The sequence below is a fragment of the Strongylocentrotus purpuratus genome, unplaced genomic scaffold, assembly GCF_000002235.5.
Source record: "Strongylocentrotus purpuratus isolate Spur 01 unplaced genomic scaffold, Spur_5.0 spur5_scaffold_3, whole genome shotgun sequence".
NCBI lineage: Eukaryota > Metazoa > Echinodermata > Echinoidea > Camarodonta > Strongylocentrotidae > Strongylocentrotus > Strongylocentrotus purpuratus.
This window is the reverse complement of record NW_022145609.1, coordinates 28,007,986-28,022,140: the sequence shown is the minus strand read 5'-3', so window position 1 is coordinate 28,022,140 and position 14,155 is coordinate 28,007,986. Positions and strand designations below refer to the sequence as shown.

The following is a 14,155-nucleotide window of genomic DNA, read 5'->3' as shown; positions in this document are numbered from 1 at the left end:
ATGATGTGATGCCCTATGATGTCAAGTCAACTATGCCTCTAACGGAGCATTGATTTCAACCATTAGGGTCATTGTGAATGTTCAAACACGACGCTCTCCTTCATTGCACCCTAATTTGATACATGCTGTGGTGTCATCAGTCGGGGAAGGGGTAGGGTAGGGGCAAGGAGGGAGAGAGGAGGGGTGAGGTGGGGGGGGGGGGAGTGTTTCAGGAGGTGGTAGGAGGGGGCAGGAGGGGGTCAGGTGGATGAAGGAGGTCAGAGGGGAGGAGAGGGCAGGGGATGGTGAGAAGGGGAGGGAGAAAAGGATAAGGGGGTGAAGATAAGTATCTTTTGGAGGGGGAGGGGGGGGGGGGTATGTGATAAGTATCTTCAGGTACCTTGCCCCTACAATAGAATACTGATGCTCAAGAAGTATATGGTTTGTTTCATGATACTAATATGAGAGATTACATAAGTGAATTTAGAACATTTACTTTCTATTTTAATGTATTTTCTTTGTGAGGAGGCAAAACATGTATTTGAAGTGAAAGAACGTCTAGCAAGTGCCTGTCTTTGAGGTTTACATTTCGTTTTGGTTATTGTTTTACATTCTTATGAGGAAATACGTTCTCTTTGCTCATAATATGACTGACTTTCATGAGATATTAGTAACATATTAAACCGATGTATGAAATGTTTGCTTTTGATCACGAATAGTTGAGATTCATGAAATGTTAGTAACATACTGAGAGGCTACAAGACGATGGCATGCACCGAAAGCCTGAGAGTAAGATATTTCAAAAATCCGCTCGGCTTACGCGGATGAAACCTGACAGTCTGGCTTCTGTCACATCATCTGTTGAAAGTAGAATAAAGAGATGTTATTTTCATTCAATTTTGGGATCACCTTAGACAAGCAACGAACGAATCAATATTTTTACAATCGCTCGATTTGGGATTCCTGTCTGAAAAATCACTTGATCTTGGTAATCTGTGCTCGTTTTGCGGTCTTTGGCAGATATCCATTTCGGGCTTGACGCCCCCCCCCCCCCCCCCCCCCCCCCCCCCCCGAATGTGGACCTATCATCGCTGCAAATGATAACGAAATAAGATATAACAGCTGGTGTAAACATGAAGTATTATCTTCCCCAAGGCTAAGTTGAACTCCGAAGGCCAGTTTACACACTGCAGTGATTACGATTCAAATGGCGTTTGATCTCCCGACAAGTTGCAGAAAGTTGTAAAAGATGGTTTTAAACTGTTAGAATATTGTGCATTTTTTCTGGTTGTCCATTTTTGTGAACAAACGACTCCCATTTCTTTTGGAGAATTAAAATCTTAATTCCAATTTTAATCAGCACTATGATATGAACGCTCTTTTTAGGACTCCTTGTCTGTTTTTCCAATTCCAACACCTAATTGTAAAATTCTAGCTAAAAGCCTGAATGAATGTGTTAGTAAATTAGATCACGATAGAGTGACTTCCAATGTGCTTACATTAGTAAAAGGCCAGAATCATTGATTTAATTACAATTTTGTGTGTATTTTGTTATCTTTTCCAGGTCACTTTCTAGGCAATCACACCGTGTTTGACTTCCTCGAGAAAATAGGGGTAGAGGTTTTCAACGTTCCTACAGACACACCACTCAATAGGTAGGTACTATCTTTTTTTTAAATCAAGCGATCACGTACTGTACTAACATGATTCAATGAGCTCTGTGTTATAAAATACACCTTTGTGAAGCATATTACCGGTACCTGTACACTTTAAAGGGAAAGTCCACCCCCAAAATAAGTTTGTTTCGATAGAGGCAGAATAATAAGAAAATCAGGTGAGTGAAAGTTTGAGCAAATTCTGAATGAAAATAAGAAAGTTATGAATTATTGAAGTTGTGATCAATCAAATACAAATTGGCAACTCTGTGACTTATTATACGAGCTCTCCTTCATTTGCTTTGTGCATAATATTCCATAAAATCATGTTTTCTTCGTTATTGATGACGGAATATATATTTGTTCCTTGCAGGGGGAGTATAGAAACATATTTGCAATTATTATATTTAGGGTGCATGTATGGTTGAAATTTTTCTTGAGGGAAAATGAAAATTTTAGATTTTTTTAGTACTGAGCAAATGGAAGTTGAGCTCGCATGATACGTCATAGAGTTGCCAATTTGTGTTTGATTGATCACAACTTCAATAATTCATAACTTTCTTATTTTCATTCAGAATTTGCTCAAACTTTCACTCACCTGATTTTCTTATTATTCTGCCTCTATCGAAACAAACTTATTTTGGGGGTGGACTTTCCCTTTAATATGTCATCAATTTCCGCTGGAAAACGTTGATAAGTAGTTTTTTCGCAGTTGTGAATACAACCAATACCAGAGCTTCATCTGTTTTGACCCAAGCAACCTACCCTCTGCACCAGAGTGTGGTGTATTCAAGGTGGCACCCAAGATCAAGTTTGGGGTCAAAGGGCGAAGGTCAGGGTGCACCACATTGCCATCTGCTCATAGAAGATACAAGTATGTTGTAAGAATCTCTGACTGCTATGTATCAGAAACGACGGGCACAAATGAGCTGATTGCATGTAACAGGTTGGGTAAATTGTTTTAGTATGAGTAGATAGTCTGTAGCAAGATAGGCCATGATAAGATAGTCAAAAGTAAAATAGGATGAGATAAGATATAGTCCAAATTGAGATAGGTAAAAGTAAGATATGCCAAGACAAGATAGTAAGAAGTAAGATAGCCAGGGGTAAGATGGGGCGAGGTGAGATAGGCTGAGATAGTATAGTCAAAATTAAGATATTCAGAAGTAAGATAGTTCGAAGCAAAAGAGTCAGAATTAGGGTTCAGGAAAATAGCAATAATGATCTATAGTCTTTTTAAAGGGATCGTTTAACAATGCTAAATCTGAGATACACGGCCCTACGTGTTATCAGTGTCTGTGATATGATGTAATATTAAAGCCCTAAAAAAATTGCGCTTCAAAATGATCAAGAAGTGCCTCAAAAAAGTAAAAATCTTTGCGTGACCGGTTTTACCATACTCGTTTTCCCCAATAGACTGTAGTGTTATGAAAACTGTCAGGTGAACGGTTTTCAAAATTTGTAATTCCAATCATAAATATCTTGATAATCAGACAGGCGATCGGCTTGAAAAAGTCACGGGGTTCCTGACTGACCTAAAGGTTTATAATTATCATTGCATCGTGAGCTAAATCCAGAATATGTTTTCAGAATCTGAGACAAAGTTACCGGATCCCTTTAAGAAGTGAGGAAGAACAAAAGGGGTTGAATAAAAATTTAAAGTGCCTTGACTACAGATCAAAATACCAAGGAGCCGGGGTTTGGTCCCTTCAAAGACAAACTACAGTTACAAAACATATGGGTCTGTGCACATCCTTGCACTGCTGGCTTCTTCTACGAATTCACTTTAAATTTTTGCTTTTAATTCTTCCACTGGTCATTTCTATGCCCTTCTCTCTTACAGTAGTTAGGGTGATAAGGATTCTTTTTTGTTTGTTTCCTGCTTTACAAAGATGTGTTTTTCACCAGATTATTTTTAAAAGTAAAAATATCTTTGATTTCTGGTTCTTTTCATTTTTGCTTTTAATTCTTTCACTGATCATTTCTTTGCCTTTCTGTCTAATGGTACTAAGGATGATAAGGTTTCTTTTTGTTTCCTGCTTTTCAAAGATGTGTTTTGACCATTTTATTTTTCAAAGTAAAAATCTCTTTGATTTCGGGTTCTTAGAGGTGAATGATCTTTTTTGCTTGATACCAAACCTCTTAAAATAATTTGAAGCCTTTTGCAGTAAAAACTATCGTCGCCCTAGCATTCTCTTTCTCTCTTTCTCTCCCGCTCACACACAATGCAATGGATTTTAGTGAATTCCAATCACCTTTTAAGCTTAATGGTAAGAGACAATGTTTAGGTCTCTATTTTGTTTCAGGGAAGAAAAGAAAGAAAAAAAGGGGGAAGGGTAGATGTATTATAGAGCCCTGTATCTGTCACCCCTACTTGGCTTCCTCGTCTAATGCTGCGTGTTCCAATCCTGCCTTCTGCTTTTAGTGGTACGAGATCTTTAGGGTTGCACTTAAAAGCTCCCATTGTGCCGCCGTTTAGTTGCGCCTGGTTAGGCCCATTGATGGCCCATCCGTTCCTCTCACTTGGTCGCATTCAGCCAATTGTCGGGGCTTTGTTCGTGGTGCCAAGCCTCGGTGCTTGGAGCAGCGCCCCTCTAACTCGCTGTCTGGTGCTACCAGCACTGCCTCCCCGTCAAACGCCGCACTCGTTTGGAAAATTTGGATCGGAAGCCAAACACCCGTATGAAAGAAAAAAAGAAAGCAAGGAAAGAAAACAAGGTCAGCTCTCGGGTAAAGGGAGCTATATTTCACAGATTACCTAGAACAGTTCTCCATTTTTGAAAATGTCTCTATAAAAATTGAATAAGAATTGCAGATATGATCACCCTGTATATTAAATATACATTATATTAATGTTTCATCTCTATTTATAATAGTATTTAAAACTACATTAAATAATATTCACAAGTGTATAGAGACATGCAAGTATGCCTGTATTATGTGCTATAAAAAAATGTTTAATTATCATTAGTAGTAGTAGTAGTAGTAGTAGTAGTAGTAGTAGTAGTAGAAGTAGTAGTAGGGTTATTCTGTATTTAGGCTTTTTCAATTAAAAGTAATAGAGCAATTTTTGAATAAACTCTGAAATAGGTGGTATATTCTGTAACTGTTTTATCAGCATCTATGTGTGATCCCAGTGTATCGGTAGCTATTTCTTTTAATATTAATCATTAATTTTCTGATTTAGATTATGATGTGACACAGCATATGTACTTGCATGTAGTATATTCATGTATAATTATGTTATAGTTGAAAAGCACTCAAAGACACAGGACTAGAAGAAGAAATGCACACGGTGGTAAAAATATACCTGGTTTACACCATTTCAAATGAATTTTATTTACATTGTGGTGGCTTAGTAAATATTCCTCACACACCAGCAGTACAGATTCTGAATCATTCTCTTTTACAGTGTTTTTTATTCTTTCAGTGCTATAGTTGCTATATCATATATATTGTTACTTCAAACAGCTTGTCTTTCCTTGTGAACTTCAAAATGGGTTCATGAACTCATCTGTTTTAGAACGAGAAGGGGCTTATAGCTCATGTACTTTAATCCAGAGTTAACACCCCTCTGGCCCTGTACACATGAACTGTCAAGTCAAATAATGAAACAAGTGGTTGTATTATAAGATGGACAGTGGAGAAGAAAAAAACACATCTAATAAGTATCCTTTTCTCATTAAATTTCAATCTTTTTTGTAAACTTAGTGGCACAATAGGTGCTTATCTGAATTCACTTCTAATTATTTTCTAACATTCCATTTTAATTACTTGTAAAGATTAGTTTCTCAATATTTCCTGGTACTAGGTAGCTACAGAGCTTCATAAAATACTGATCCTATTTGTAAATATATAAACAGAACTAAAGAGATCTAATCCAATTTTACACATATTAGCCCATGAACAAGGGCATAAATCCTCTTATAATCTTCTGATAATCTTGAAAAGTATTCCTAGACAGTTTTTCTTATTTCGACAAGAGGAATGTGGAAGAGACAAAGAGGATGAGAGGTATAAACCACAGAAATACCACGACACTTCCACTTATTCCCTCCGATTCCAGTCGGTCTTCACCAAGAGAATATGTGGTTACTTGTAATCAAGAGAAAGTCTCCTAAAAATAGACTTCTGCTCTCTTATCCATCTTTGTGTGTGTGTGGAGAAAAACGATGCTAGGAAATGCAGTCATTCTTACATGTTACTTGACTGTTGAAAAAAAAAAAAAATCATTTCTAATCTAAATTTTTTGCAAATTTTGGTGAATTCATTGGATTCTCTTGTATAATTTTGAACAATGCAACTTCCTGACTACCTCTGATATATAATAGAACTGTTATAGCTAGTGTTATCTAAATAGCAATCCTACACCCTGTTCTATTACTGTTATAAGAATGATATTGCTATTTATTTATTTATTTATCTTTTATCTTCTCTCTTTGCTTTTTCTCTCCAGTTCCAGGAGCTCATCTAGCTCAGTTGACGGTATTGATGGAGAGGGGACAAGCGAGGGCAGCAGTCGCAGGCATGGGAAGCGAGGCAGGAGACGGAAAAAGAAGAAGCAGCGACTCGGAGAGACGGACATCGGCCACGTCATCTCGGTACCTGTGCCGGTCAGAGCAGAGAATAACAGACAGTTCAACGAACTTTGGATTCCTTTAGATAGGATAAGGTAAGAGGTCAAAGGTTGATCTGACAATTGCTCTGGCGAAATTTGCTCTGGTGACATTTTTTGTCTGGTGACCAATGCTCTGGACTTTATTTTGTCAGAGATATAGGGTTAAGTTTAGTATTGATTTGTTTTTTGGTCGGTAGTGGCAAGGCTAGACACGAAGAGGGGCCGGGCACATGTGAACTCCCAAAAGTTCCTCAAATTTGTGGTCATGATATGTCTATGCGAGTGTCTCTTTACAAAATAATGATATTTGTAATCTGGTAATAGTGATTCCAGACTTTTACAGTAGCATTATTTTCACTCGATAAAGAAATGTACGAGATACCCTCTCTAGGATCTAGTTCAGCTTAGGTTAAACACAGTTTGATAAAAATTGTATTAACTGAATTAGTAGAAAGGACAAAATGATTATCAAGAAAATTATAGTAGTAGTAATGGTGGTATGGACTATGATGTAACCATTTCTCTTCTTTCTTCCTCTCTCCCATCCAGTGAAATCCCATCCACCAAGAGTCCCGACAAAGACGAGAAGGTCCTCACGGCGATGCCGACACAACAAATCTACACTGCGCATAACCTTCCCAGCGTCTCGGCGGCCAGTGGGGGCAGCAGACCCGCCGTCTATCCTATTCTCTACCTCTCGCTCCTATTACACATAGCACTATACATTTTAAGTCGAGTAGATAGGTAGTGGTACATCATTATGTTAATATAGTAGAGTGTATTCAAGTTCTGCTTTAGAACCAATAGGTCTTTAATCCAAGAATAGACTTTAATGCCTTCTGTCCCATACGTGATAGTATATTGGTATGCCATGTGATATCATATCATTATATCATCTGCTGAGCGCCAGAAGGGCGTTCTGCTATACAGAGTGAACATCCTTGTGGCACTAAACAGATGATATTTGTCACTATGTATGGGTAGTTAGCTACTGCCAGGGGATGATATATATATATATATATATTAATAAGGGAATATATCGAGAATCATATATTTATATTTTTCGCAAGAGTATGGCTCCGTGAGTCGTATTTGATTATGCTATGGTGCAAAGAATGTCTTAAGTTTTTTGAAAATATTATATGAAGCAAGAATAAAGATTGAATGCAAAGTGAAGGAGTAGATTGCATTCTCATTTGGGATAATTCAACTGTTGAGTGCCAGAAGGACATTAACTCTTTGTATTTTTTACACAGAGCCCTTCAGGGTCTAAACAAACAAATTGTCAGTGAATTACGCGCAGTTTACGTCTACCATAGGTATTACAGAGTATTATTTATTGCAACACTGTAAATAAATAAAAAAAGCACTGATATTTGCAAAGATGCACATTGCGTTATTGCCCGTTATCAAGTAGATTCTTTTTTTCGTTCATTGTTTCTCCTTCAAGGAACATGGAAATGAGAAAATTTGTAGTTTCGAGAGAAAGGTACTGGTTAAAAAAGTTTTTGTCTTCAACATTTGTCAAATTTACACACTGCCAAAATGAATCATGCAAACATCTACCATTGAAAGTCACTAGTGTGTAACCATTATACACGTACTAGCATTACATGCTTGAGAGTGTATTAGTAAATATGCATCTAATATCAAATCCCTTGTAATTAGGTTTGGGAAGAGGAAACATATTGTAAAACTCGCTACATTAGAGCATGTGTATCGTGGGGATATGATTAAAAGTTATAAATGCTTATATTAATTTTGTATTTCTATAACACATTATTTCCATAATTTATTCACTGGTCATCATGAATTTTCATATGTTACACTGCCCCAAATCACTGCCACAATAACTCTAAACCTGACCAAAATTACCTCATGTCAATATCATTTTGACAGTAATGTATTTCAGTGTTAATCTTTATCAGCATTAAAGCAACTTATCCATGTTTTCACTGTCCCCTTTGTTATGTCCGCAAATAGTTCACCTAAGTAAATGTGCTATGTTCTGTCCGTTTCTGCAAGTAAATGTAAACAAAGTGATGTTATTTAGGGTCCCTGTATTTAATGGTGCTATGGTTTAAAAGGAATGTGTCTAAAATTACAAAATAGTTGCCAAATGAGCTCTCTAGTTGTACATTATTCAGGGAAATACATTTGTGTGTTGAAGAGAGTGAAACTGATACACTGAATGCATTAAGTTATGTGGATATATGCACTACAAATAATAGATCCAAGAATAGATTGTTTCATCATAAAATTTAACAGATGAATTGTTTAATTTTGAAATTGAGCAAACAATTTGTTTAATAATGCTGATATTGTTGAAATAACAATATCTCATGGTCTTAGTTAAGCTGTTAATATCGTGTTTGTGCTCAGATCGTTTGAATGAGGAAAAGACTTCCACGGGTATATATTCACCATAGGGTTCATTAAAACCATATATACAGGGTTTTCAATGATTTTTCACGTTGATAATTCATCTCATACATATGCCTAGGAAGACTTCATCTCATTAAAGATTCTGCCAAATATCTTGCAGTGTCAAATAATTTTCTGCTAACATCTTCAACTGAACTGAACTGAAAATGAATTTAGTATTATATATCTCAATAATCTCTTCAAAAGTCACTCGTTAGTTACGGTACTTTTTTAAGATTATTTAATCCTATGTACTTTGTGTAATCAAGGAGTCATTAGATAAGCTTTCCCAGTTTTCCCTTGGAATGATGATTTAAATTTGATTGCATATTTACTATGCACACGATCTCTGTATATCGGGATGAACAATAATTTTTCTATCAGTGCTTGAATGTATCTTCTGTCTGCAAGCGTATCAATGGATGAATTGGATATTGGTTGGGCGTGAGGTGTTCAGAAAGTTTTAGTTCAGAAATATCTCAACTTCAAATGAAAGATTAAGTGCCAAGTGTATAAGACGTAGATATTGTGAACAGTATTAAGAGACATGCATTACTTGTTATATTTTTGTAAGAAATTATTTGTACATATACCCAAACGAACATAGATTCTGTAAAAAAAAAATAAAGAGAGAAGAGGAGAAAATATCATGGAATAATAAAAAATATTGAAATATTTAATACTTTGACTTGTCTTGGAAATTTTCTGCTTTCTTTGACTCTTATCTGCTGCCTTCTCAATTTGTGCATTGCTGTTGGTGAGTGAGGAGGTGTATGCGAGATAAAAATGTCTTGCCACAGTGTGTCTAGGGGCAAGCCTGAAAGAATATTTGTGTATATTGTTGGGACATCGACTGCATGATAAAACCTTTAAAGAATGCCAATGATGCTGACGATGACGATGAAAGTGACAACAATAACAATAATGACCATTATGATGATGATGATGATAGTGGTGATCATGGTGATGGTGGTGATGATGATGATGATGAAGACAATAAGGATGATCATAATAATAATGATGATAATGATATGTCTTTGATGATAGTGGGGATCATGGTGATGTTAGTGGTGATGATGATGAAGACAATAAGGATGATCATAATAATGATGATAATGATATGACTTTGATGATTGTGATGATAGTAGTGATGATGGTGATGATGATGATGATGATGATGAAGACAATAATGATGTTGATAATGCTCATTATTGGTACGGTACCAAATTTACGTTCAAAGCATTCAAATACACAGATCTTTCTAGAGAAGTTGTAAATCAAAAATTTGTTTAAGAAATAGCCATGGTTTTTGGCATAATATTTCATGCTAGTTTATGCTCTGCATGTTTTACTTACTAAGCAGTAACCCTAATAAATGTACCTATCCCATAGTTCAAATAAAACTTTGATGAAAAAATAAACAATAAATACTAAATGCCTTGAAAGTGTCAAAAATTGTCAATTTCACAAAGAAAGGAAATGGAGGCAGTGTCGAGGATGTGATTTTCTGGCTTCTTGGCCAGTATATTTTGAGAAATTGAAATTTTCAAAAAAATTATTTATAGCAAGCATGTGTTTTAAGAAAGAGGTTGAAATTTAAAACACATCCTGTTCAAATCACTCCCGATGGACCGTTTATTGAATGTAAGCTTGACATTCTTCTAATAAAAACATAATAAATGGCAACGGGTGTTCGTTTAAAGACATTTAAGTACAAACTAATAAAACCATAGTTGTTGAAAAATTGTCCCTCGTGGTCTATATGTCCCACGTGATCTGCCCACTAGGCTGACATTTTCTGATGGGGGAGGGGGGGGGGGGGGGGGGCAATGGTGGATTTTAGGAGGTACAACCCGCCCAGGTCTCACTTTAAAAACCAATGTGGAATACCATGAATACACCCCTTCTCCCCCCCCCCCCCTAAAAAAAAAAAAATAGCCCCCACTTTGTTCTTGTACCCTCTTTCAAATTCTAGACCAAGAGGAAAGTGTAAATCTTTTCCTTTCTTTTCACTTTTCTGAGATTCTTGCTAAAACCTTTATTTATAAGGGCTTATCATTATTATGTTTAAGTCATTTGACAGCTCTCCATTACAAATATTCATCACATTGATCAAGAAAGATTGCCCTGGTCACATGCGAAAAATAAATGTCTATATTTTTTCTTCTCTATGATCTTGTGGTATTTCCTAGGAAATTTTTTATGAACAAATGGAATTTAGACCCCAAAAACCCTGTATTTTCAGGCTAAAAAAATTGGGAAGAAAAGATAGATGAAATATATATTCAGAGCTGAAAGTAGTAAAAAAAAAAAAAAAAAAATATTTCTGTGCTTTTTTTTTACTCTATTTGTCAACTAGTTTTAGACTACTATATTTTGACCAGGGTGGTTCACAAGATGAATGCATATGAATGATATTGAAGCGAATTGTAGGCAGTGGTTTTGTATAGATTACCTGTACACTGAAGCAACATTTTTATTGATTGAAATACTTTGTGAATAACATGAAATAATAGTGATAATATGATGAATGACTGTTGTAAAAATTGATGCATTAATGTGCAAATGTACAGATGGGGATAAGTGTGTTAGAAATTGGATAAATAGAAAGAAACACATTAATAGAATAGAAAAGCAACAAAATGCGTATTTCAACACATACAAAATTAGGTGCATACACCTAGACTGAAGAAGAAAAAAAAATCCATTATGAAACAAAATATAATTTATGAATAATGACCTAAAAAACATGTATGTACATTTTAAGTTCAAGAAAGGAAGTAAACCTAGGTTCTATCTGCCCTATTTTTTCTTCTTTTTTTCAATTCTTCAATCGAGTTGGTGATGATGTATTACAATTACAGAGAATCCTACCCACACATCTGTCATTTTTGTCACCAAATACAAAGTGTTAACAAATAAACAGCTAACAAAACAGCAACAAATGTGGTTATTGATCGTTTCTGTATGGTTCCGCTTGTACAAGAAATATGTTGAACAGATGTGCAAGCCGTAAAGCAACAAGTGCTGAAATGTATTACAAAATAATAGCCTCCATGGGAATAGAGGGAAACTGTTTTATGGCATGTAAGACAATTTACAAAATAAGCAAATAATAAAAACTCTCCTTGAAGTTAATTTTCTGAAATGTGTCAGGTGGAAATATGACAAACAAGTGATGGAAATGGAAAATTAAACTGATATTCTTTGTAAGTGTTTAGCGTGGGAGGATGCATGTAACAACTATTTGGTTCATTGTCTGCTATAAACAACAACAGAAACAAAGAAAATTAGAAAGAAAGAAAGAAGAAGTAAAAGGAAGAAGTGGAAAAAGAAGTAGAAGAAAAGGAAAGATGGAAAAGAAAGATGGAAAAAGAAAGAAGTAATAGAAGAAGAAAGAATTAGTAGACAAAGAAGGAGAGAAGTAGGAGGAGAACACTAAGAAGGAGGAGGAGAAGAAGCAGGGGGAGGGGGAGAAGAAGGAGAAAAGGAAGAAGGAGATATAGAAGTGGTGATGGTGGTGGTAGTAGTAGTTGTATGTAGTAGTAGTAGTAGTAGTAGTAGTAGTAGTAGTAGTAGTAGTAGTAGTAGTAGTAGTAGTAGTGAATTGGAAAATATGTAGCTCCACATGATATTTAGGTTGGTAGGGTCATTGTAAATATTATCACAGGGAGACTGGCAATATTTTTAGAAATTTCATCAAATAGTCACCCAACACACATTTCTAACACACTGTGATATGATTTTTTAAACACATATTTTTTTAAAGCTAAATAATGTCATTAAGAGCACACCATGCAAATGAGCAAAGTCTTTGGCTAGGGGTCGTATCATTTTTATCTTTTTTTGGTTTCTTCTCCATTCATACATCCTTTGACACATATTTCCATTCTCTTTCTCTCTTGATATTATTTTTTAATTTGGGGGAGGGGGAGGTGGGGGGGGGGGGGTGGCCCCTATTTCTATGTCACTGAGCCCTTATCAGCAGTTCATTAGTTAAGCCAATGGCATTATCAACATAGAGGAATCAATAACATTTTCCAGCGATATAAATAAAAGAGTTCCTCAATTTTTATCACTATGATTTAAAAAATGAAAATTTTTCATTCAGATCTGTACAAGGACCTTCTATGTATTTTTTGGTGTTGAAATGCTTGTATATATATATATATATATATATATATATTTCAATATCGACTGGCAGGAGTTGTAATACATGTATAACATTCTTTGTATCACCGATAGGAGTTAAATGTTCCACAGGGGTTATATATTCCTGAACTGCACATCTGTAAAAGTGTCTTCCATGTAGAGTTTTGTTTTGAAATATCTGTTTATCTTTTTATCAAACACAATGAAAGAGGTCACAACAGAAAAAAACATGATGAAAAACAGTTTATTGTTATAAACTTATCTTCATTATATGAAATCAAATAATTTACCAGCTACAATAATATGAATTTTGAATAATTATGATTTCAAACTTAAGTACTGATTTTCAAGCAACTATTTTGTTAACATGATTGCAAAGATTATCAAAAAATCAATAGCCTTTTCTATCACCAAGTGAAGTGTGTGAACATACAGTGTATCCCAGAAAAAACGAACCGAGAATTATCAATGTTTTATCTTAACTTAATCACAATTATAATTAATAAATGACACATATTTGTAAAGCTTAGATCCTCCTCTTTCATTTGATGCAACTATGTATCATATGAGTTGCATTAAATTTAAAAGAAGGATCTAAGCTTTACAAACATGTGTCATTTATTAATTATAATTGTGATTAAGTTATGATAAAATATCAATAATTTTCGGTTTTGTTTTTTCTTGGACGCACTGTATAACATCATCTGAAATGATTCCTCCATCAATATGATAAGGCATTGAAATCACCCTTGATTTGACTTCTTTAAAAATAATCTAGCAATCATGTTTTTGCTGTATTTATTGCACAATTTGGAATCTTAAAGATAAACTTGAGTTCTGGTAAAAAAAGAAAATGAATTCTCACAGAATCAAAGGAAACTTACACTGAATGTTAAAGATTAAAAATAAATGTCATTTGCCAAACAATTTTGGTAGAAAATGTATACTGGCTGAGTAATGAGCATAGAAAGATAAGGAAATCAAGGCAAGTAGGCTCGACATCATTTGTGTAGTCCTATATACATCTTTCTGTGTACAGTGCTTGTTACTTTACCAAGACTGGGCCAAATTTATTATGATTTTGATGACTCCAGAACCTTGCACCAATACTTACATGCTACATGATCAACTTTTTCTGATCCATTCCACAACTTTTCTTTCACAATGCAATCGTATGACCAGAACTCAACTTTATCTTTAAGCTCCCAAGTACACAAACCTGTACCTTGAATTGATTTCTTTAAAAATAATCAAGCAATCATGTTTTTGCTGTATTTATTGCACAATTTGGAATTTTAAACACCCAAGTACACTATACGTGTACCTG

At 35.1% G+C, this 14,155-nt stretch overlaps 1 protein-coding gene across 1 annotated transcript in view; it reads left to right on the top strand.

The window, feature by feature from the left end:
* The window catches only part of LOC586731 (metalloprotease TIKI1), a 55,729-nt gene extending 46,373 nt beyond the window's left edge, over window positions 1-9,356 (top strand). Inside the window, exons 5-7 of the mRNA XM_786501.5 lie at window positions 1,544-1,634; window positions 6,091-6,306; window positions 6,802-9,356. Coding sequence (XP_791594.2) covers window positions 1,544-1,634; window positions 6,091-6,306; window positions 6,802-7,000 — 506 coding nt within the window. The 3' untranslated portion in view covers window positions 7,001-9,356. The remainder of the gene's footprint in view (window positions 1-1,543; window positions 1,635-6,090; window positions 6,307-6,801) is intronic.
* Window positions 9,357-14,155: the final 4,799 nt, after the last annotated feature.